General features: G+C 43.4%; 1 protein-coding gene across 1 annotated transcript in view; it reads left to right on the top strand.

The window, feature by feature from the left end:
- Positions 1-26620, top strand: part of USE1 (unconventional SNARE in the ER 1) — a 194929-nt gene that overhangs the window by 127245 nt on the left and 41064 nt on the right. Inside the window, exons 5-6 of the mRNA XM_082273953.1 lie at positions 7239-7257; positions 25653-25683. Coding sequence (XP_082130079.1) covers positions 7239-7257; positions 25653-25683 — 50 coding nt within the window. The remainder of the gene's footprint in view (positions 1-7238; positions 7258-25652; positions 25684-26620) is intronic.

A 26620-nucleotide genomic window follows, 5' to 3' on the forward strand; every position in this document is an offset into this window, starting at 1 on the left:
CCCAACTGGGAGCAAAAGGCATGCCAGAAACTGGAGACAAACTGGCTCCCAAGGTCCGAGACAATCTCCTTAGGCAACCTGTGTAAGTGGAAAACCTCCCTGACAAACACTCCTGAGCGGTAGTATCAGGGCACCAATAGCAGGAAGGCTCTAGGATTCAGCATCCGTCAGAACAGGAGAAGGGCTCTAAGACCCAGCATCTCCGTCAGTCCCTTACCTGGGCCTTTATAAGGGAGCCAGCCCTTCTCTAAGTGCTGTTTGATCTTCAGCTGCTACCAACGTTCCTGTGATTCCTGGTTACTGACTCGGCTTGTTCCAGTTCTGTCTCCGGCTCGCTTCCTGACTTTGACCTCGGCTTGTTTAATGGATCTCCTCTGCCTGAAACCTGTCCAGACTTTGGCTACCACTTAACCTTGTCTCCTCTGCTACCCACCTGGCACTGAACCTTGGCTTGAATCATCTACCCTCTGTCTCAGCGATCCCAAGTACCTGCTACATCTCACAGGTGCCACCTGCCTGCAGTAGCCCCGCAGCACAACAGCGGTATCCCGGGGGGCCTTTCTGCAAGCAACTCTGCAGGTGACCTGTGCGACTTTGGGCCTAACTCCTCCTGTCTCATCTCCAGGGGAGTTTGGAACTTAGCTGCAAGGGAAGCCCTCTCTCCATTGGCTTCCAGCACTTGATACCTGATAGGTAGGCAGCCGCTTAAACGAAACAGTGGCACATTTTGAAGAACCAGTCGACAACCATATAACCTCGAGACGCGGGAAGTTCCACAATAAAATCCATGAGACAGGTGGAATTCATATTTCTCAAGCTTACAGAAAAGCCCATTTTCACGCAACCGTTGCAGCATTCCTCTGACATCCAGGTAGTGTGATTCAATGGAGTCCGAGTAAATCTAGATGTCGTCCAAATAGACTACCACGCATTGCTGCAAAATATCACGAAAGACATCATTGATGAACTTCTGGAAGACAGCGGGCGCTTTGGACAAGCCAAAGGGCATCACTTGATATTCGTAATGACTGGTTCTAGTATTAAACGCGGTCTTCCACTCATCACCCGCCTTGATCCTTACGAGGTTATATGTGGCCCTTAGGTCATGCTTGGTAAAGACCGTTGCTCCCTTGAGGCGGTCGAACAATTCAGTATTCAACGGAATCGGGTATGCATTCTTGACTGTGATGTGATTGAGGCCCCTATAATCAATGCAAGGTCTCAACTCGCCCCCCTTCTTCTTTACGAAGAAAAAAACGGCACCCACTTGAGAAGTGGACTTGCGAATGTGCCCCCGGGCAAGCGCATCCGCCACGTACTCCTCCATGGCCTTATTCTCCGCAACCGAGAGAGGATAAACCCTGCCGCGAGGGGGAATGGCACCAGGATGCAAGTCGATGGCATAATCGTACGGACGATGAGGAAGAAGAGTACCAGCACGCACCTTGTAAAATATATCTTGATACTCATGATCTTCGGTAGGCAACACTGAATCCAAGGCGGTAAAAAGTACCTTAACAGGCCCATTGATACAAACAGCGCCACAGTGTGGAGACCAAGAGAGAATGTTGACCGACTGCCAATCACAGGTCGGATTGTTTTTCCGAAGCCAAGGGTAACCCAAAAAAACAGAGTAGTGTGGGGATGATATGACCTAGAAACAGGTTGATCCCCTGTGAACAGCCGCTATCACCATGTCAACCAGAACAGGCTCATGAGTAACCTGTGCTGGTTGCAGGGGTCTGCCATCAATCGCCTCGATGACAAGAGGAGAACCACGGGGCTGCAAGGGTATGAAATTCGCAGCAGTAAATGTACGGTCTATAAAGTAACCGCCAGCACTGGAGTCTACCAACGCCTGAGTAACCATGAACCTGCTGCCCAGGCGAGGACAACTGTGTGATTAGCGGTTTATCTTTACGGGAAGCCGGGGACAAGGAAATTCCACCTAAGATCTGCCCCTGACAGGACCTTAGGTGTGAGCGTTTCCCGAACGGGTAGGACAAGATTTCAGGAAATGCCCACCATGGCCGCAATACAGGCACCGGCCCTCCCGCCTCCTAAAGGGCCTTTCAGCCTTGGAAAGGTGAGTGAACCCTAGCTGCATGGGTTCACAACCAGATGCACCATCCCCAGGAGGTGAGGGAGGAATGGGTGAGGAAGAAAACATTGGAGCCAATCTGGTAAGAGGCATCCGCAGGCCCTCCTTCAATGATGGTCTCTCCCTGAGCCTGGTATCGATCAAAATTAGGAAAGATATGAGCGCCTTGAGCTCGTCAGGGAGATCCTTGACCGCAGTCTCGTCCTTCAATGCATCGGTGAGGCCATGAGGGAAGACAGCCACCAGAGCCTCATTATTTTAGCCCACTTCTGCTGCCAGGGTACGAAATTCGATGGCATACTCTGAAACGGTTCGTATATACCCTGTTGAATGGACACGAGCAGCTTAGCAGCAGAGGCAGAGCGAGCAGGCACATGGAATACCCTACGAAAGGAGGCAACAAAAACTTGGGTAATCAAGTATCACAGGATTATACAATTTTATTGTACAAATTCTGTACAATCTTCTTTAGATTTACCTTCAACTATGTAGTGCAAGGGCCTGCCTGATTGAACACTAATTGAAAATGTTGTTTAGGTTTGACCTCATATTATATGGTTTTTGGTAAATCTAAAAGAAAAATAAACAAGAAAATTGTAAAATGTTTGGCCAGCTTAAATCTCATATCCACACATTTCCTAGACTTAAATAAGGATGGTGCTTTATCCCAAAATCCTCAATACATCTTGGAGGAATTCCACACCTACTATAGTATTATCTGTCGTCAATCCCTTGCTAATATTACCTCGCATCTCTCCAAATTTTTCGACAGTCTCAATCTTTCAACCCTCATATCAGAACATACTGTAACATGTGGAGCACATGGACACACCATTTACATATGAGGTGATTTTTGGCAACTATCAATAACCTGAAACTGAAAAAATTCTCTAATATCTTAGTTCCCCCATTGGGTTTCCTTTTTCAACTCTCTTCATGATGATGAATTACTCTTCTGTAATGAAAATAGAGTTTTTTATTAGTGTAATACCCAAGCTTAATAAAGACCCTACTGGTGTTTCCAACTATACACCTATTTCTTTGATCAACTGTGATCTTAGAATTCTCACTACAGTGCTTGCCCAGCGAATAAAGTTGTTTCTGGAGGTATATATCCATATAGACCAAACGGGCTTTATTCGACAAGCTTCAGATCAAAGTTGTAGAACACTGAACCTGATCTCAGCAATCAACTCTTGCTGGAACATTCCAGTTTGCATGGAAGCCGTGCTACTTTATTTGGGACTTCACAAAGCTTTTAAATGGCTCTCTTGGGACTTTTTACATGCCCTAGGTGCATTTATATCACTCCACCTCAGCACAAATTTCTGAAACCGGTTTTAAATCTTCCTCTATTACAATTCATTATGGCACAAGACAGGGGAGTTTATTGTACCCGTTATTTGCAATTGCAATGAAACCCCTTGCTCCTGCAATACGATCTAATCCAGACATTAAAGGGATAGTTTTTGGGCAACAGGAACACAAATGTGTTGTTTGCCAGCAATATTCTTATGTATATATTGTCCCTGCACACCACTTTCCCCCTTTGCTTAACGTGGTTGTAAACCTCAGAGATGAAATATGAACAAGGCACATCCTCCTTTTAATGTGCACTTGTCTTAATCCAAAGCTCTAAGTGGCATTTCTCTCTGATGCCTTATTCTTCTGTTATCCGCATGATTCACTTATGGCGGCTTTACCTGACACCAAGAGTTAAAAAGGGGATAGTGGAGGGAGCTGCATTAGTCAGCCTGTGACTCCTATTCACAGCTGTACTTGTTCTCCATACTGTGTGAAGGGGGGGGGGGGGGTTCACTTCCCCCCTCCCCTAAAATACAGGCTCAGAGCTGTCTGGTGTGGGAAGACTTCAGATCTCTGCCCCCTGCTCCTAGATCTAAAAAGAAATCCTTTTCCTTTTGTGTTTTTAGAGTGATCTACAGAAGAAATGGCGGCAGATACACAGCTACAACTTATGTAAGAAGATTTGTTTAATCTCTGTGAATCACCTAATTCTGGTCACTTCACTGGGTATATGTACTGGTTTACAACCAGGTTAAATTACTACAATATGGCCTTTACTTTAAAAATAATACATCTTTGACAATGAATATTATGCTGAACATAATTGCCTTACTCTACTCCAATTTTGTATTTCAATGGACCTCTAAATCAATCCTATACGTATTTGTTAAAATCTGACCTTAGACCCATTGCACCATGAAAAATGTCCATCCCTTTTTAAAGAAATCTCAGCGGACTTAGACAAATCATCTACCTCAACCTTGTCATGGCTTGGTAGGATTCACTCGGTTAAAATGAATGTCCTTCCTAGAATCCTTTATTTTTTCAGGACCCTTCCTTTGGCCTTTTCCAGAAGGACTTGCTATTGATTTAAATTAAGATCCTTCTCTTGATATGGGGGGGGGGGGGATAAAAAATTGAGAACAAACAGAAAAATAATTTAAGTGGCGCAAATAGCCTGGTTGGTACACACTGCCATGATGTAACCAGCCCATCAATGGGTCTTCGTGGATGCACTCTTGTACTTTACAGGCTTGATTGGAGCCCTCATGTGGATCTCGAGCAGATTGCGCCCACCTTTTGTGTGCCCTACATTATCTTACACAATTAGGGTTATTTACTAAAATTGAAGCAAGTAAAATCTGGTGCAGCTCTGCACAGTAACCAAGCATCATCCATGTTTTATTGTCAAAGCATAATTGAATAAGCAGAAGTTAGACGCTGATTGGTAACTATGCATAGCTGCACCAGATTCTGAGTGCATGAGTTTTAGTAAATCTCCCCCAATGGCTGTTTGGGATAGGCAGAGGGCTAGGACACAACTTTAATTCCCCCAAGTCCCTCTTGCTCCCCTACTGAACAACCCTGATTTTCCTCCGGGACTGCAACCTCAACTAATTAGATTGTAGGAAATGAAGGGCTTCCTGGAGATTGTTGATTTCCTGTTCAGAAACAATATCCGAAACCTGGAATACTACAAAGATAACCTGCAACTGCCTTCTTCTAAAATGCTTAGATACCACCAAATTACTGAAATGCACTCCGCACCCATTGTTAATCGCATCGTTTAAGATCCCCCTCTTGTAAAAAATGCTCTGGGGCAGTAGGGTCATTTAACCATATGGTCTACGAATGCCCACCTATACGTATGTTTTTGGCCAGAGGACACTCCTTTTACCAGTACAATTCTTTAGATTCCTAACGTATTTTTTTATGTTGCCTATTGGCCTATGTGGAGGATGACAATCTTCCTAATTGGAGGAAAACACTTCTACGTCTTCTGTTCTTCTATGCTAAGAAATTTATAATGATACACTGGAAGTCCAATATGTCTTTCCCTCTTTATCTCTATGGCCTAATCTTGTTAACCAGGCGATTCCCTTGTACAAACTGACATACAAAGTGCGGGGCTGCCCCAAGGAATTCGATAAAGTCTGGTCCCCTTGGCTAGGCTACAATGGCACCGTGATGAACAAAAGGCCGATACACACAGGATTGTGTTTGGTGTATGGGATTGCACGATTCACGGATTTTATACATGTATATCTTTATGGACTTGAACTGAAAGATGGACTCACTTTTAAATATATATATATATATATATATATATATATATATATTTGTGTATATAATAGTTATTTTTATTAATATTTTTATGATCACTGATGAGCGTTCTATATTAATCTATGGCTATGCACTCAACGAAGGAGAGCTCTGCACCCTTGAAGGTGTTATTTATTGAATTTGCACAGGTGGTTGGATGCAGACTGATGTTTACCTGCCTCCTATATCATTTAGTTTTGTAGCACTGTGTTCTTTCTTTATTTTAGATTTAGCAATAGGGATAGCGTGGAAGGTTTATTTATTTATTGACTACAGTTGGGTTACAGGGCTGAACATACCCAGAACCTCTGAAATTGCCCTGTTTCAAAAGTTAAAAATTGAGGGGATTGGGTTGTCCAAACATTTGTGGAGATTGGTCTCTTACATAATTCTTACGCAAGAGCTGCGATAGTACACAACTGGAACTGGTCAGTAATGGTCTTTGACTGTGTCATACAGAAACTGAATTGTATAACGATTAATGATAACCCTTCCTGGGCACTTAATAATACTCAAACAAAATCTCACAAGACATGGAACCTGTGGATACACTATCTAAGTAGCATTGGATTAGCTAGACCTGGGAGACTCCCTTTCTGCTTTTTTATTTCTCTGTACCTTTTTCAAGTACTTCTATCTTTGTCCTCCTTTTTTTCCCCCTCTCCCTTTTGTCTCATAAGAAGGGGTTGGCTTTATCGTTATCACTTTGTTTCAATATGCATACATAGGCTCTTCACACACATTCTACGTTTTGCTGCAGACTATTTTGGTTGCAATCGGATATACATTCCTTTTACTCACATGTCTTTTTTGTAATATTTCACCAATTTTCACTCTCTCATTGATGTGTGTTGTATGGAACTGCCAACTACTCTTTTTCTATGGCAATACTTTGTTCCCTGGTTGTAATGTCATCTTCTGTGAAGGGATTTGTTTTCTATTCTCCTTTATTTTGTTGCTTGAATAAATTCAGAGTAAACAGATTGTAACTTAAAATGCCTTGATGCGGTGGTTGTTGGTATGGGGGAATGGGAGTTCCTAGGAAGACTGCCAGGTTCACACATGAAGAAGGGAAAGAAAGAGCCAGACAATGCTGAAAGTCCTCCAGCCAGGAAATGAGGTGGTTCTATCTGACATGCTGTAGTTTTCAAAGCACGCTCTGAGAAGTGCACAGTGTACAATGAAAGTAATACTGGAGTTCAGCTTGTTGAACTCAATATTTAATAGAAGCAAATTTAAACAGTAAAATTAAGCATAATGGGATGTAAATCTTGAAATCTGGACTATTTTTTTTTTTTTTTTTGGTAAAGCTAGGGCTGTTCCTACTTTGGTATTTGTACAGTGTGATCATGAAGACATGATATTTAAAAAGTAATGCAAAGTTCTTTAAATTAATATATTAGTATGTGAATTATCTATTTGAATTGCAAAATAACATTGTACATCACTTTGTGTCTATGTTAATGTGCTCTCATGATTTACTGTTTAACTGTTTCTCTTTTTTTTCCAGAATACCATCTCTTCTAATGGTAATTTTTTTTTTCACTGTAAAATATTACATTTATTTATGTTGAATCTTTTTTTATTAGAACAAACATTTGTACAGAGAAAGGAACATATATCACAGTGCTTACAACAGCAACGAATCACACATTAAACCAATACCATATAGGCAATGAACAGTTATAGGAACTGTTAGCTCAAATCTCGTCAGGAGGCAATCACGATGATATTACAGCCCTTCAGTTGCTAACCCCCCTTAATAGATAATGAATTCACCCTCCGTCCGGCCGGGAGTTATGACAACACATAGCACTCAAACTTAGTGCAGTCACAACTAATTTTATTGCAAGTGTAGCTCTTATTTAAAGCACATTTGTTGAGCAGGAAAGACTGCTCCAAACCGGTTTCCAATTCATCAATCAAATTACATATCAGACAGAACAATACATGAAAGGGCCTTTGCTTTTGCCATGTATTTGTGTCAATGTGAGGTGTTCCCGTATAATAATTTGTGTCCTGTGACAGAGTCGTCCCGGCTGCATTCAGTTGTCATGTGTTAATGTAAGCAATTGTCAATTGTTTACGCAACATGTCTTGTAATCTAAATGCTAAGTATCCAACTGACAAGTGTTCGAATGAATGAATCAACAGGTGGTTTAACATGTCGTCTAAATGCAAAATACAGCTGTCTGATGTCCCGGGCCGTATGAATGAGTGTCAGTCTGGATCGTTAAATCTGTAATTGCAGGGGGCCACATTCTATCGTAGAATGAGCCCTAACAAATGTAATATTAAATATAATTTTTGTAAGGCACGTTGATACTCTTTCAACGGCAGGTATAAATGATACAACCGGGAGAGTGGCTTAAACAAGAAAGTGTATTGCCTGATTCCAAGTTCTCTGTGTGTCCGTGTTGGGGAATTAGAAGTGTTAATAAAGACCATATACAGAAACAGGCGAATGGAAATTAGATAGGGAAAGCCAAAAGAGGTAAAGCAGAAAAAGGAAGAGGAGGAGAAAAAAGAGGGGGGAGGAGCCTATGGGGGACCGCCCGGAGAGTCAGAAACAAAAGTATCAAATTCGCTGGAAAAGCGAAAGTTGAGCCATACTGACCACATGATAGTGTGAGAATCTGATTTGCTATTCTCCCAAGACACCAGTTTTTCAATATGTTCAATCCGGTCGACTTCACATGCCCATTGAGCCATAGGGGGCGCCAGTGGTTGACGCCAATGTCTGGCAATCCCTGATCTCCCCGCGGTGAGAAAGTGGCAGATGAGACTTTTTTTAATCTGTTTATAAGATCCTGGCAACATAGACAAGACTGTTATGGAGACCTCATTGGGGAACCTGTCACCAACCAGCTTATCATATAGAGCCAATATTTTGTCCCAAAAGGGTACAATACGGGGACAAGTCCCCCAAATGTGTGCCATGTTACCAGGTGTATGCGATCATCTCCAACATACATTTGGGATATTAGAGTCTATCTCATGCAAGACTGAGGGGCATCTATACCATCTGGCTGCAATACGGAAGTTGCGTTCTTGGGCGTGGGAGGAAACTGACAAGGTAAAGGAGAGGTTGTGCGTCTTGCTCCAGTTTAGATCCTCAGGAGAGGCATTTAATTCACTTTCCCATTTTGCAACATAGGAAGGGGGGTCTGGGTGAGAGGCCTGTAGGAAAATTTGGTACAATAGAGATAGGGGATGCTCAGGTCTAGTGTCCTGCGTCAGAAGCAGTTCAAGTGGGGTTTTAGGTCTAGTAAGGTCAGATATCCATGGCAGCTTATTAAGGAAACAGGAGAGCTGCGTATGTTCCAACCACGCACCAGTCGGATTGTGACAATTCGGTAATAGGTGGGGCAAGGGTTTTATTTTGCCGTTAGAGATCGAATAGCTCAAGAGGGGGGAGTTGGTTTTTTGCCAAACCAAAAATTTCTGATTCGTGTATGTAGGTGTAAATGAAGGAATCCCAAATAAGGGGGTGAGGGGGCTGATTCTAGAGGAAATATCCGCTTTGGCCAGATATTTGTCCCATATCTGTAGTGTAGTAACAGTCATAATAGGCAAGAGATCCGCAGATGGTCTAAGTTTAGGGTCCGTCCAAAGCAGGGAAGTCAGGTCCAGAGCGACCAAGTCATTCTCCACTATCGTCCACAGCTTGGTCGAACGGCTGTGATACCAGTCAATGATCCTAAGCAACGAGGCTGCATGGAAATAAATGGACAGGTTAGGAAGGGCAACCCCCCCTCTATTCTTAGGGAGCGTCAATGTAGAGAACTTAATACGGGGCTTTTTGCGTCGCCATATATAGGCACGAATCGCACCCTGGATCGACTGAAAGAAGCCCCTGGGCGGAGGGACAGGGACGGCCTGAAAAAGGTACAAAAGTTTTGGTAGTATATCCATTTTAACAACGTTCATACGACCAAACCAGAAAATGTTCGGTTTGTCATAAGATTTTAGACAATTGTGTATCATCCGAAGTAGAGGGTTATAGTTAATGTTGGCCATAGAGGTCAGGTCAGTAGGGATGTGAACACCCAGGTATTTAATTGTCATGGAGTGCCACTTAAATATAAAGTCGGTTTTCAATCTAGCGATCATGTGGCTGGGAAGGGATATATTAAGGGCCTCCGTTTTGATATTACATTTATTTATGAAAAAGAAACTTAAGAATATGAACTTAGATAATATATATATATATATATATATATATATATATATATATATATATATATATATATATATATATATATATACACACACACAGTATCTCACAAATATATACACAGTATCTCACAAAAGTGGGTACACCCCCTCACATTTTTGTAAATATTTTATTATATCTTTTCATGTGACAGCACTGAAGAAATGACACTTTGCTACAATGTAAAGTAGTGAGTGTACAGCGTGTATAACAGTGTAAATTTGCTGTCCCCTCAAAATAACTCAACACACAGCCATTAATGTCTAAACTGCTGGCAACAAAAGTGAGTAAACCCCTAAGTGGAAATGCCCAAATTGGGCCCGAGGTGTGTTTGGGGTCGTTATCATGTTGGAATACTGCCCTGCGGCCCAGTCTCTGAAGGGAGGGGATCATGCTCTGCTTCAGTATGTCACAGTATATGTTGACATTCATGGTTCCCTCAATGAACTGTAGCTCCCCAGTGCTGACAGCACTCATGCAGCCCCAGACCATGACATTCCCACCACCATGCTTGACTGTAGGCAGGATACACTTGTCTTTGTACTCACCTGGTTGCCACCACACACGCTTGACACCATCTGAACCAAATAAGTTTATCTTGGTCTCATCAGACCACAGGACATGGTTCCAGTAATCCATGTCCTTAGTCTGCTTTTCTTCAGCAAAATGTTTGCGGGCTTTCTTGTGCATTATCTTTAGAAGAGGCTTCCTTCTGGGATGGCAGTCATGCAGACCAATTTGATGCAGTGTGCGACGTATGGTCTGCAGCAATGCTGGCAGCACTTATACGTCTATTTCCCAAACATGACCTCTGGATATGACGCTAAGCATGTGCACTCAACTTCTTTGGTGGACCATGGCGAGGCCTGTTCTGAGTGGAACCTGTCCTGTTATACCGCTGTATGGTCTTGGCCACCGTGCTGCAGCTCAGTTTCAGGGTTTTGCAAACTTCTTCTAGCCTAGACCATCTTTATGTAGAGCAATAATTCTTTTTTTCAGATCCTCTGAGAGTTCTTTGCCATGAGGTGTGCCATGTTGAACTTCTAGTGACCAGTATGAGAGAGTGAGAGTGATGACAACAAATTTAAAAACACCTGCTCCCCATTCACACCTGAGACCTTGTAACACTAACGACTCACATGACAACGGGGAGGAAAAATGGCCAATTGGGTCCAATTTGGACACTTTTACTTAGGGGTGTACTCACTTTTGTTGCCAGCGGTTTAGACATTAATGGCTGTGTGTTGAGTTATTTTGAGGGGACAGCAAATTTACACTGTTGTACACAAGCTGTACACTCACTACTTTAAATTGTAGCAAAGTGTCAATTCATCAGTGTTGTCACATGAAAAGGTATAATTAAATACTTACAAAAATGTGAGGGGTGTACTCACTTTTGAGATACTGTGTGTGTGTGTGTATATATATATATATATATATATATATATATATATATATATATATATATATATATATATATATGCACTTTAACTATGAATTATACATTTGTATTTAGCCATTCAGCCTCTGCAAAAATACCAGAGAATGTGAAATCGCCGCACTGATCCAACTTGGAATTAAAATCGTATAGCATTTTTTAGTAATTTAACAAGTCTCCAAAAGGAATCAGTTAAACAGCAAGATTGCAAAAATATGTTTTTTCTTTATTAAAGAAAAACTTTGGGCAAAAACTTTTCTCTATCGCTCATTGACAGACGTAGTCTTCTTGATTCTCAAGAGCTGGGTTATGTTGTCTCCGCAGGAGTAGGACTAGGCAGAAAGACAAAACGTTCTGGCTCCACCTTAGGGGCAGTCCCTGAGGGTATATCCTCCCTCTCTCTGCTACAGGGAATCAGTTTTTTTCTGTCTAGTCAGGAGCAATGCCACGGCCGTGGCTTATGTCAATCACCAGGGGGGCACCAAGAGTGTCCGAGCGGCCAAAGAAGTGGCTTGCATTCTTCGCTGGGCGGAACGATTTGTTCCAGCGATCTCTGCGGTGTTCATTCCGGGGGTGGAGAATTGGCAGGCAGATTATCTCAGCCGTCAGACTCTGGATCAGGGGGAATGGTCCCTCCATCCAGACGTTTTCCACCAGTTGTGCCTACGGTGGGGCACCCCGGATGTGGATCTGTTGGCATCACGATTCAACAGGAAAGTACAGAGATTCGTGGCTCGCTCCCGCGATCCTCTAGCAGAGACCGCAGACGCACTGATCGCCCCGTGGGGGCAATACCAGCTAATGTATGCCTTCCCTCCTCTCGCGTTACTGCCAAGACTTCTTCGCAGGATAGAGGAGGAAGGAATTCCAGTAATTCTGGTAGCTCCGGACTGGCCTCGTCGAGCTTGGTACGCCGACGTGGTCAGACTGGTGGCGGACGTCCCGTGGAGACTTCCTCTCAGGGAGGACCTACTGTCTCAGGGACCAATCTTCCATCCTGCTTTACGATCGCTGGCTTTAACGGCCTGGCTATTGAGACCCAGGTGCTGAAGGACAAAGGTTTGTCAGCTTCAGTTATTCCTACTCTAGTTGAAGCAAAGAAAGCGACTTCCAGAAAGATTTATCATCGTACATGGAAGTCCTACATTGCATGGTGTGAACCTCTGGGGTTCTGTCCACGGTCTTATTCGATTAGTCGAATATTAGCTTTTCTGCAACAAGGGGTTGAGCAGAAACTGGCCTTGAGTACTATCAAGGGTCAGGTCTCAGCATTAGCTATCTTCTTTCAGAAGCCTTTGGCTACTCATTCCTTGGTGCGGAATTTCATCCAGGGGGTGCGACATCTGGCTCCGCCAGTGAGCGCACCGTTACCACCCTGGGATCTTAATTTAGTATTGTCGGTTCTTCAGAAACCTCCCTTTGAAGATATTAGGGAGATTCCTCTACCTACGTTGTCCCAGAAGGTGGCCTTCTTGGTGGCTATTACTTCTGCACGCAGGGTGTCAGAACTGGCCGCATTATCTTGTCGTTCCCCATATCTGGTGGTTCATAGAGATAAGGTGGTTCTTCGTCCGAATCCATCCTTCCTACCAAAAGTAGTTTCAGGATTTCATCTGAATGAAGAAATTGTATTACCTTCCCTGTGTCCTAAGCCCAGTCATCCTCGGGAGTTTGCTTTACACTCCTTGGATGTGGTCCGGGCGATCAGGGTATACTTGAAAACGACAGACTCGTTTCGCAAGACGGATTCACTTTTTGTGATCCCGGATGGACCCAAAAAGGGGTTGCCTGCATCTGCCGCGACCATTTCCAAATGGATCAGACAAACGGTGGTACAGGCTTATTCTATTAAGGGTCGGGAGCCCCCGTTCCCTGTTAAGGCGCACTCCACTCGGGCGCTTAGTGCGTCATGGGCCTTTCGCCATCAGGCGTCAGTGGTCCAGGTGTGCAAGGCGGCTACCTGGTCGTCGGTGCATACCTTTACAAAACATTATAAAGTTGATGTAATGGCATCATCTGATGCCGTGTTTGGCCGCAAGGTTTTGCAGGCCGCCATTTGAGGAGACCAGCGGTCTGCCTCAAGGGTTTTTTTCCGTTGGAAATTTTTCTTTTGAGTCTCATTCTTTGTTTATAAGGAGCCTTTAGAACTTCTAGTTTGGCACCGGTTGGGCCTTCTAGATTGGATTTTGATTTCTGTCAATCCCACCCCTCATTTGTGGCACTGCTTCTGGATGTCCCAGCTCTTGAGAATCAAGAAGACTACGTCTGTCAATGAGCGATAGAGAAAAATGGATTTTTGTAAGATCTTACCGTAAAATCCTTTTCTCTTAAGCTCATTGACAGACGTAGTACCCGCCCCTCTATCATTGAGTTGGGTTGGGTTAAATTCTCTGTTACTGATTTAGAACAGAACTGATTCCCTGTAGCAGAGAGAGGGAGGATATACCCTCAGGGACTGCCCCTAAGGTGGAGCCAGAACGTTTTGTCTTTCTGCCTAGTCCTACTCCTGCGGAGACAACATAACCCAGCTCTTGAGAATCAAGAAGACTACGTCTGTCAATGAGCTTAAGAGAAAAGGATTTTACGGTAAGATCTTACAAAAATCCATTTTTTCCCATGTCCTTGTTGCCAATCTCCTACCTTCACCGACTATGTCATCCATCTTCTTAGCTCAGTAGTTCCTCTGTAATAACCTGATGATTTTCAAATAATCACTTGCCAGGGATTTCCTGTTTGTAAGACTGGTGGCTGCTATTCCCCCCTGTTCCCACCGGTCTTTGCACACCCCATTTGTAGTTCTATCTTCAGCAAGCAGGGATGTACTTCCATCCCTGCCTGCTGTAGAGGAATAAGGGTCCCACAGATCCCCGGTCTGTTCCACCCATGGAAGTGGTCTCCTCCCTACTCCTCTGCTCCCTGCCAGCACTTCCCCTCTAGAAGTCATAGCGATGCCCTCAACACCCACCCCACCCCCCCCCCCCCCCGCCAGCCATTTGTCACTGCTGCACGGGGATCACAGAGGAGAGCCGGCTGGATCACACAGAGCGGAAATCTCCCACTGTGACACATCTTGTAAGTCAAACACCGGCCACTGTAAAGTCACGTATCCTGGACTGGCTCCTGTGATAAACCGCACACTGGTACAATGCCAGTCCCGGAGAGGGGACTTTATAGCGGCCTATGTTTCACCTTCAAGATGTGTCACAACAGTAGAACCCAAGCTCTGTGTGATCCGGCCAGCTCTCCTAACTATCCCTGCTGCACTGATGGGCACTGACGAGGCTGCACTGATGAGGCTGCACTGATGGGCACTGATAAACTGCACTTATGGGCACTGATAAGCTGATCTAATGAGCACTGATAAAGCTACACTGATGGGCACTTATGAGCACTGATGAGGCTGCACTGATGGGCACTGATAAGCTGTACTTATGGGCACTGATAAGCTGATCTAATGAGCACTGATAAAGCTACACTGATGGGCACTGATGAGGCTGCACTGATGGGCACTGATAAACTGCACTTATGGGCACTGATAAGCTGATCTAATGAGCACTGATAAAGCTACACTGATGGGCACTTATGAGCACAGATGAGGCTGCACTGATGGGCACTGATAAGCTGTACTTATGGGCACTGATGAGGCCGCACTGATAAGAGACCATTGATATGTTGCACTGATGAGGCTACACTTATGGGTACTGATAAGCTGCACTGATGAGGCTGCACTAATAAGGCAGCACTGATATGCTGCAATGATGGGCACTGAGGTAGTACTGATGAGGCTGCACTGATAAGCAGTGGACACCATCCACTGCTTTACGGACACTGTCCACTGCCCTACTGGCACCATCTACTGTCAAATATCTGTAGGAGGGGTTTCCACCATCCCTGCAAAGTTTCATTTTTTGTCTTATTTTCAGTTTGATGTGTATTATATGTTACGTTTACATATCACAGAGACCGTTTTTTGGTAATATTGAAGTTTATTGCGGTCCCGCCTCTTTCTCTCTGTGTTGCGGCTAGGGATTTGCTTATATATCTCATACAAGCACTGATTGCAGTTAGATCTCAAAGCTACAGCAGGGGGAGAAATATTTATAATAATGAATTACATCAGGTAAAATAAATATATAATAATGTGTATGTGTCTACAGTTCAGTAATGATTACATAAAGCTAGTAAGGGAAATATGTTTAACTCCTGTTGTGGCTGGAGGGGGAGAGATCACATGTGACAATAGCAGCACAAACATGCCTGTAGTTGTAGTAGTGTGGCTGCAGAATGAGTGGGTGTGATTCATGTTGAAGTGAGCTATTTAATATTTACAGGCCTAGTGTACCCTCCTACATTCACTGCAATTCACAAAGCATGATGGGAAGTGTAGTTTCATTATATTGTAGCGAGAGAGGAGAGAATATGATGTAATCCGTGCTGTAACACGTCCTTGGCAGAATAGATGCTGCATCTTTTGAATTAGAGAGCTGACTTCCAGAAAATTCAGTTATATTTTTCTGTTCAGTGGTAAGGAATTTCACAAATGTAATATCTATTCAGTGTTTTGTGTAGGGGGTGTACTAATGGGGGATTGTTTGCAGATACCGTAGTGGCATTGTACACGTTCAAATGTTTTTGTTGTTTTGGATAAAGGTTTGGTAGTAATCTAGTTGAATTTCCTGTGTTTTTTCTTTGCTTTACCTTGTAATGATGGAATTTGGCGGCAGTTTGTAGTGTCATGGCTGAGCAATTCCCCTATCTACAGTGGCGAAAATAATTATTTGATCCCCTGTAGATTTTGTTTGAAGTTTGTCCATTTACAAAAAAATAAAGGGTCTATAATTTTGTATCATAGGTGTATTTTAAATGAAAGAGACAGAATATTAACCAAAAATCCAGAAAAAATCACATTATACAAATGTTATAAATTGAGTTTCAATTCAGTGCGTAAAGAGATCTGAGATCACCCCGAGGAAGGCACGTAGTCCATTGTGTCTTTACGCATAGGGGAGGGGCCAGTCGAGTGTCGGTGATCGAAGGCTTACCACAGCGGCTCAAACGCTGCATCGGATCGTACAGAAACAGGTGCATGCTCAGTCATCCATCATTCCATGCCATTTGAACATCCTCTGCATGAATAGAGTGGTGCACTCTAGCACCCATAGCATGTGAGTGGAATTCGTTATTTAATAAAGTCCTTTTCATCAGATGTTATTTGCACTATGAATGTCTGTTTTTTTTCTCCGACAGAACTTCTCCTAGAGAACAGCTGATGTTATACACCTAATATTGGGAGTCTGGTTCAAACAATGAAAAAGGATATTGTACATCACAACCCTGTTAGGGTATATCTGCATATTTGGACCAAGCTTATTTTGCAGACTGGTGCGGTTACTGCTTGCGGGTTCTGCTGGCGGGTACTGCTGGTCATGCGGGTACTGCTGGAGGAAGCAGTGGCTGCAGTAGAGAGCAGAACCACTGCTTCCTGTATGGCTCCTGTCACAGGCTGAGGAGGAGTGCATTTCATATAACTTTGCCTGTGACAGAGCCGGAACTATACAGGAAGCATCGGCTCTGTCACTGACTGCAGACATAGTTGTGTGTTTGCTGTTAACTGTACGTTGTATACCCCTGTATGTTGTGGTCTTTAAGGTGCCCATCTAATAGTTTTTTGAAACTATCAATGCTCCCTGCTGATACGACTGTTTGCGGAAGAGAATTCCACATCCTTACTGCTCTGACAGTAAAGAACCCCCTACGTACTTTAAGGTTAAACTGCCTTTCCTCTAGTTTTAGTGAGTGGCCACGTGTCTTATTGTATTCCCTTTCTCTGAATAGTTTGTTCCTTATGCTAGGGTCGCCAGTACAGTATTTGTACTTTGATATCATATCCCCCCTTAATCGTCTCTTCTCCAGAGAGAATAAGTTCAGTGCTTGTAGTCTTTCCTCATAGCTGATGTCCTCCATTCCCCTAATTATTTTTGTTGCCCTTCTCTGGACTCTTTCCAGTTCCAACACATCCTTCCTGAGGACCGGTGCCCAGAACTGGACAGCATACTCCAGATGTGGCCGGACCAGAGTCTTGTAGAGTGGGAGAATAATCTCTTTATTTCTGGAGTGAATCCCCTTTTTTATACATCCCAGTAATCTGTTGGCTTTGCTTGCAGCGGCTTGGCATTGCATGCCACTTACAAGCCTGTTGTCTACCAGTACCCCCAGGTCCTTTTCCATCTTAGATTCACCCAGAGGCTCCTCCCCCCATAGTAAGTAGCTTGCTTTCTGGTTTCTGGCACCCAAGTGCATTATTTTACATTTTTCAACATTAAACCTCATCTGCCATGTAGTTGCCCACCCCATTATTTTGTTCAGGTCCGCTTATAAGGATTCCACATCCTGCATAGAAGATATTGGCATGCTTAGTTTAGTATCATCCGCAAATACTGAGATTGTACTAGATATCCCCTCCTCTAGATCATTTATGAATAAATTAAACAGGATTGGCCCCAGGACAGAACCCTGGGGGACCCCACTTTCCACACCCGCCCAATCCGAGTACTCCCCATTAATCACCACCCTCTGTACTCTCCCCTGGAGCCAGTTCTCTATCCAGGTACTCACCTTATGGTCCATACCTACCTTCCTTAAGCCCCGTACACACGTACCGATTGTCGGCCGCAAATATTCGGCCGCCGACCGATCGGCCGATTGTAGGCTTGTTAGTATGATTCTTCCGACAGCCGACAGCGCATTTTCGGCCGAACCGAATCTGTCATGCAGGCATTAAAATTTTTGTAGGCCGACAACAGAACGGCCGATTGTGCGTCAGTCAGTACAGATTTCGGCCGACAATCAGCAGATTTGCAAGACTGGGCATGCTCAGAGAAGAAAAAAAACACGGAAAGTTAACCATCACATGACATCACTTCTGCAGTCGGCTGTTGTTGGCCAACAAAATTCGTGTGCAGTCTTTTGCACTTTTCAGCGGACAGGACAGCCCTGGACAAAAGACGGCCGATCGTTCGGCCGACGATCGGTACGTGTGTACGGGGCTTTAGTTTGAACAGTAAGTGTTTGTGGGGAATAGTGTCAAAGGCCTTTGCAAAGTCCAGATACACCACATCCACAGGCTTACCTTTATCTAGGTGGCAGCTCACTTCATTGTAGAAGGTTAATAGATTGGTTTGGCAAGAACGATTTTTCATGAATCCATGCTGATTACTACTAATAATACCATTTTCATTACTAAAGTCTTGTATGTGGTCCCTTTACATCCCCTCCAATATCTTGCAGACTACTGATGCTAGGCTGACCGGCCTATAGTTACCCGGGATATATCTCGGCCCTTTTTTAAATATTGGTATCACGTTGGTTTTTTTCCAATCAGCTGGCACCATACCCATCTGTAAACTATCCTTAAAAATCATGAATAATGGTCTGGCAATCACCTGGCTGAGCTCTTTAAGAACCCTCGGGTGCAAGCCATCCGGTCCCGGTGATTTATGTTAAGTTTCTCTAGTTTTAGTTCTAAGTCTATCTTCTGTTAGCCATGGCGGTACTTCCTGAGGTGTATTATTTAGTTTGGCATACAAGCTGGGTTAGTGTAGCCCCCCAATTCTTTTGTGAAGACTGAAGAAAAGAAATGATTTAACACTACCGCCTTTTCCCTGTCCTCTGTGGCCAAATCTCCCTTCTTGTCTTTTATGGGGCCAATGTGTTCTGGCCTCGCTTTCTTACTATTTATATACTTAAAGAATTTTTTGGGGTTCTTTTTACTCTCTTCCGCTATATGTCTCTCGTGTTTTATTTTAGCCTCCCTGATTTCGTCTTTACATTTCTTATTACACTCTTTGTAATGCCTGAATGCTGCCAATGACCCCTCAGTCTTGTATTTTTTGAAGGCCTTTTCTTTAGCATTAATATGCATTTTTAAGTTGGAGTTTAGCCACCCAGGGTTTAGTTTTGCTCTTTTAAATTTATTTCCCTTTGGAATGCACTGGTCAATCCCATTGTTTAGTATGCTCTTTAAGCACTCTCATTTTTTCTCTGTGTTCTTTGTTCCCAGGGTTCTATCCCATTTGATATTTTCTAGCAGAGAGCGCAGTTTTGGGAAATTGGCTCTTTTGAAATTCAGTGTCCCAATATTACCCTTATGTTTCCTATTACTATGATTAATACTGAAACTAATTGACCTATGGTCACTGTTTCCTAAGTTGCCCCGTATTTCTATACCTGTGAGCAGGTCTGTATTGTTGGTAATCAGTAGGTCAAGTACCGCATTTTCTTGTCGGTGCATTCACCATCTGACCCATGAAATTGTCCTGCAAAACATTTAGGAACTGCCGAGCCTTGGCTGAGTGTGCGGTTCCTTCTGCCCAGTCTATATCTGGATAATTAAAGTCCCCCATTATAATGACATTTCCCATCCTTGCTGCCAATCCTTTCTGTAAAAGGAGGTCCGCCTCCCCCTCCTCCCTCAGGTTGTGGGGCCTATAGCATATACCCAATATTACCTTCCCCACAGTGCCTTCCCTTTGAAGTTCTACCCATAGGGATTCTGCCTCGTCCATAGCTCCATTATTAATATCATCCCTCATATTTACCTGTACACTGTTCTTAACCACTTACCGCATACTGACATATATTTACGTCGGCAGACTTTGCGGTAGTATACCGGGATGATGCCTCTAGCTAGAGACATCATCCCGGTACCGTAGTTTAGTGCCAACGGTCGGCTTTCCGTCGGTAACGACCGATGTGGCTCGGGAGCCGCTCGATCGTTACCCGGGTGTGTGGGAGGGGACGTCCCCCTCCCGCCGCCTTCCGTAACTTTGCTCGGGGCTCCCGTCCCACCGGGAGCCCCAAGCACCCAGCCGCCACGTCCACCGGCTGGATGGAGTCCCGATCAAAGCCGGAAACTGCTTCAATCGGGTCTCCGATGACGTAACACGGAGGCAGCATGACGTCACTTCCGGGTTACTGTGCTGCAAAAGGCGGCAAATTAAATCGCTGTTCATACCACACATGAGGTATCGCCGCGATCGCCAGAGCATGAGCAATAATTAAAAAAAAAAAAAGCTATACTCTAACTCTAAACTGGTAACCGTTAAATAAATTTAAAGTGTCGCCTATTGAGATCTCTATTGACCGTAGTTTGTCGCCATCCCACGGGGGGGCGCAATTTTAAACCGTAACATGTTGGGTATCTATTTACTCGGCGTGACATCATCTTTCACAATATACAAAAAAAATGGGCTAACTTTACTGTTTAGTATTTTTTAAATGCAGTGAAATGTGATTTTTCTAAATTTTTCCAAAAAAATGGCGTTTTAAAGACCGCTGTGCAAATACCGCGTGACAAAAAATATTGCAATGACCGACATTGTATTCTCCAGAGTCTTTGCTAAAAAAATGTATAATGTTTGGGGGTTCTAAGTAGTTTTCTAGGAAAAAATACTGGTTTTAACTTGTAAACAAAAAGTGTCCGAAATAGGGCTGGGGCTTAAGTGGTTAATATACAGATATACCCCTCCCCCTTTTTTACCTTCTCTATCTCTGCGATAAAGGGAATACCCCTGAATGGTCACCATCCAATCATGAGAGTTGTCGCACCAAGTCTCTGTTATACCCACAAAATCTAAGTCCTCCTCAAACATCAGCAGCTCCAGCTCTCCCATCTTGTTGGCCAGGCTTCTGGCATTGGTATACAAACCTCGCAATTTTGGCCATTTACATATATCCTCATTTGATGTTTTTAGGCTGCTCTGGTGATTTTTCCTCATACCCACCTTGGGTTTAGGAGCTCTGAACACCCTACCCCTAATGTCCCCATTTGTGCCCTCTGAATCTTGCTTTCCACTGGCTTATTCTACATCTGTACCCTCCCCCCCATCACCTAGTTTAAAAGCCCCTCTAACTTTTTGGCCATCTTCTCACCCAGTACGGCTGCTTCCTCCCATTTAGGTGCAATCTGTCCCTACCATAGAGCTGGTGGCCGACTGAGAAGTCGGCCCAGTTCTCCAGGAACCCAAAACCCTCCTTACTACACCAGCTCCTCAGCCACTTGTTAACTTCCCTAATCTCCCGCTGCCTCTCTGGTGTGGCTCGAGGTACAGGTAGTATATCTGAAAATACTACCTTGGAGGTCCTACTCCTCAACTTAGCGCCTAAGTCCCTGAAATAATTTAGGACTCTCCATCTTCCTCTGCCTATGTCATTGGTACCCACGTGTACCATGACAGCTGGGTCTTCCCCAGCCCCACCAAATAATCTGTCCACCCCATCCGTGATGTGCCGAACCCGAGCGCCAGGTAAACAACAGACTGTTCGGCACCCACGGTCTTTGTGACAGATTGCACTATCTGTCCTTCTAATGATTGAGTCCCCTACCACCAGCACCTGTCTATCCTTTCCCTTTCTCCCGGCCTCACTGGAGGAGTTCTTCCCCTTGATGCTAGGGGCGTCGCTCCGCTCCAGCAATGCTGGTCCCTGACTGGTTTCCCCAACATCACGCAACGGGGCGTATCTATTGGGGTGCTCCAGCCCAGGACATCCTAAGTCTCCAGCAGCCGGGAGATCGCACGGCACCTGCAGTCTAGTGCGTGCCCATCCAATGCAGCCTAAACATTGCCCATTCAATGCAGCTTCACCATTGCGTGCCCATCCAATGCAGCTTCACCAGTAGCGTGCCCATCCAATGTAGCTTCACCAGTGCATGCCCATCCAATGCAGCCTGATCAGTGCCCATCCAATGCAGCCTCACCAGTGCAAGCCCATCCAATGCAGCCTCACCAGTGCAAGCCCATCCAATGCAGCCTCACCAGTACATGCCCATCCAATGCAGTCTGTAATAAAGAGAGAGGAGAGCCACTGAATTACACAGAGCGGGGAACTCCAGCTTACCTGGCGACTGCTGTCATACGAAGTCCTGCCTCCCGGACGGCTCCTATGATAGACGTCACCAATGTGCTCTCTATCATAGGAGCCAGTCCAGGAGGCGGGGCTTCGTATGACAGCGCCCGGGTAATCAGGAGATCCCCGCTCTGTTTGCAATCTGGCGGCGCTTGCCCCCCCCCCTCCTCCCCTCCAAAGCAGCCTCTTCCTACAGTTAGTTGGAAGCTGCTGTGGCCGTGCCCCCGACTCGACTTCCTTCCTCCCCAACAAAAAAAAAATTAAAAAATTGTCAGGGGGCAGTGGGCCGCCTTGCTGGTGGTTCCGGGCCACAGGTTGGACATGCCTGGACTAGTCAGTCTCCAGACCTTAATCCTATAGAGAATCTATGGAGGGAGCTGAAACTCAGAGTTGCCTAGAGACAGCCAAGAAACCTTAAGGATTTAGAGAATATCTGTCAAGAAGAGTGGACCAAAATCCCTTCTGAGATGTGTGCAAACCTGGTAACTAACTATAAGCAACGTCTTACCTCTGTGCTTTCCAACAAGGGTTTCTCCACTAAGTCATGTTTTGCTTGGGGATCAAATACTTATTTTACTCACTGAACTTCAACTTAATTTATAGCATTTGTTTTATGTGTTTTTTTCTGGTTCTGGGGGATTTCTGGTTGATATTCTGTTTCTATTGTTTAAAAAACATCTATGATAAAAATGATAGACCCTTCATTTCTTTGTTAGTGGGCAAACTTACAAAATCTGATAGGGATCAAATTATTTTTCCCAACTGTATTCAATAACCTAGCTTGTCCCTAATGGCAGGCAACTTTTTGTTCCAGGTCACACAGTGTCCAGTGTATGCTTCTGGTTTCATGTGTATTGCATCGCAAATGTTGGCATGCTAATATGATGATACACATCTCTTCCAGCATGTTAATTGTTTCATCACAGGAAATGTTAGTACTACAGACAGAAGTCACTCGTTAACCTATGCAGTGCCAAGCCGCATGCCTCATGTTTGAACACAAACAGAAACTTCTGACTTAGGAATGTGAACATTTACTCTCTTAAAGGCTGTGTGCATACAGGGCAACACATGACACTGTGAAACATCATAAAACGACATGATCAATTTGCATCTTATGCAGGTGAAAACACAAAGTACAGATAAGGCAGTCCTAACAGCACATCTTGGTGGTGGCCAGTAGCAGCTTGACATCAAAACAGGATGTAAACCCAGAACAAGGCCACATTTATGAAAAAATAATTCATGTTGAATAACGTTTAAGGGGAAAGTGCCAATGTATCATTTTTAGAGAGTGTGCAGATATTTATTTAATGGATAAGCAAGAGGGTATTGGTGAATTTCGTGTTCTTCAACCCATCACTACTGTTTTTATTAAATCCCAAACTTTTTCTCAAAGCTGTGGTGAATGTTTATTATGAAAATCCACCAGTTTTGTGTTTTGTGTAGTGTAGAATGTGCACAACCTAAACTGGGGAAAATAATTATTTGATTTTGTAAGTTTGCCCACTTACAAAGAAGTGAAGGGTCTATAATTTTTATCATAGGTGTATTATAAATATTAGAGACAAATAATCAACAAAAAATTGTGAAAAAAACTCATTGTACAATTCTCATAAATTGAGTTACAGTTCAGTGAGTAAAATAAGTATTTGATCCCCAAGCAAAACATGACTTAATACTTGGTGGAGAAACCATTGTTGGCAAGCACAGAGGTAAGATGTTTCTTGTAGTTGGTGATCAGGTTTGCACACATCTCAAGAGGGATTTTGGTCCACTCTTCTTTACAGATCTTCTCTAAATCCTTAAGGTTTCTTAGCTGTCACTTGGCAACTCAAAGTTTCAGCTCCCTCCATAAATTTTCTATAGAATTAAGGTCTTGAGACTGGCTAGACAACTCTATGATCTTAATGTGCTTCTTCTTGAGCCACTCCTTTGTTGCCTTGACAGTATGTTTTGGGCCATTGTCATGCTGAAAGACCAATCCATGACCCATCTTTAGTGTTTTGGCTGAGGTAAGAAGGTTCTCATCCAAGATTTTACAATACGTTGCCCCAGCCATTGGCCCCTCAATGTGGCAAAGTTGGTCTGTTCCTTTAGCAGAGAAACAGCCCCAAAGCATAAGGTTTCCACCTCTGTGCTTGACTGTAGGAATGGTGTTCTTAGGGTCATAGTCAGCATTTTTCTTCCTCCTCCCTCTCCTCAGGAAGGCACATGTGCAGTCATGCCAATCAACATCTCAATGATTCAGAGAAGGATTGGAAGAAAGTGCTGCTGTGATCAGATGAAACTAAAATTACTATTTGGGATTAACTCAACTCACTGTGTTTGGAGGAAAAAAAATGCGGACTATGAATCTAAAGCTGGATACACACTATACAGCTTTTGTTGTTAGATTTCCTTTAGATTTACCTTCAACTATCTAATGCAAGGGCCTGCCTGATTGCAAACAAATTTAAAGTGTTTAGGTTTGAACTCATATTATATGGCTTTGGTAAATGTAAAGGAAAAAATCTAAAGACGATTGTATAGTGTGCACCCAGCTTAAGAATACCATCCCTACAGTCAAGCACAGAGGTGGAAACATGATGCTTTGCGGCTGTTTCTCTGATAAAGGTACTGGCTAAATTTGCCACATTGAGGGGCCAATGGATGGGGCCATGTATTGTAAAATCTTGGATGAGAACCTTCTTACCTCAGCCAGAACACTGAAGATGGTTCGTGGATAGGTCTTCCAGCATGACAATGACCCAAAAAAACCCATCAAGGCAACAAAGGAGTAACTAAAGAAGAAGAACATTAAGGTCATGAATTGGACTAGCTATTCTCTGGACCTTAATCCTATAAAAAACTTATGGAGGGAGCTGAAATTCGAGTTGCCAAGAAACCTTCAGGGTTTAGAGAAGATCTGTAAAGAAGAGTGGACCAAAATCCCTCCTGAGTTGTGTGCAAACCTGGGTCACAAAACTACAAAAAATGTCTCACCTCTGTGCTTGTCAGCAAGGGTTTCTCCACCAAGGACTAAGTCATGTTTTGGTTGGGCATTGAATACTTCTTTTACTCACTGAACTGCAACTCAATTTATAACATATGTATCATGTGTTTTTTCTTCATTTTTGGTTGATATTCTGTCTCTATCATTTAAAATACTCCTATGACAGAAATGATAGACCCTTAATTTCTTTGTAAGTGGGCAAACTTACAAAATCTGCAGGGGATCAAATAATTATTTCCCCTACTGTATATTGTGTTGACGATGGGTCTTGGTTCCTTTTTCATATTCTAATTTAATTTAACATTATTTAATATTTAATAAACTGGACTTTAAATGCAACTTTCTCTTTTCTGCTTTTTCTTTTTTTTAGATTCAAGTGAAAGCTATCCAAGGAAAAGGAAGTGGGTATTTCTCAGATCCTACATTTTTGAATATTGTTAGAATGTTAAGTCTCTTTTCAAAGTTTTAATACACTTTTCTTTAGACAGACTTGGCTATTGTACCTTTTAGTTTAGTTATGTACAGTGCAGACTGTAGTGGAGAATAAACATCATTTTATATTCTTTTTTTATATAAGGCCCAGTTCAAACTCCTATACAATGAGTGAACGTCTACATACATTGTTCTTGCCTGCAGGGCAAAAATTCCCATTCTTTGAGCGATGTAGGGTGTCTAGTTTGAATAGGTAGTGTGAGATTACCAGCCACTCCTACCCCTAATTGAATTACAGACTGGCTTTCCAAGTTTACTACTGAGCATTAATTATAAAGTTTTTAGGCCCAGAGGACTCGTGTAAGCCCCAGTTGATACTAATGGCAGGCTCTTCTCGACATCTCTTGTTTCAGTCATTGACATGTTTCATGTGCTTGTACTCTCCTATAAAAATTAAAGTATTTTTGAGAGCTTATTTTGCGATATTATTGCAGTGTTTACCTTGAAGTAATTTTTATATGACTTTTTTACATTTTTACAAAATAATGTAATTCTTTTAATGGGTTTTACAGATTTACAAGTGTGCGCTTCCATATTTTTGTTATTATTTTAAAAGCAGAGATTTGTAGATGAACCACTAGAGGGAGGGATATAACCCACATGTGCCGTAGCATTCGATCCCTGAGGTTACTCCAGGATTTCCGCTGGGTGATTACTTTTCAGTAATCTGCTCTCCAGCCTTCTCTGCACCTGGAATACTTGGCTCTTATTCTTTCTTTCAGATAAGAGAATTCACTCTTAGAGCTTATGCTTGAGAATTGAGATCAGAGAGACATCCCATAATGAGAGTCTCCATGAGAGTGGTAGGCCTCATGGCGGCCCCCTCTCAGGCTGTACCATTTACCC

Source organism: Pelophylax lessonae, assembly GCF_965119305.1.
Source record: "Pelophylax lessonae genome assembly, chromosome: 1".
Lineage (NCBI taxonomy): Eukaryota > Metazoa > Chordata > Amphibia > Anura > Ranidae > Pelophylax > Pelophylax lessonae.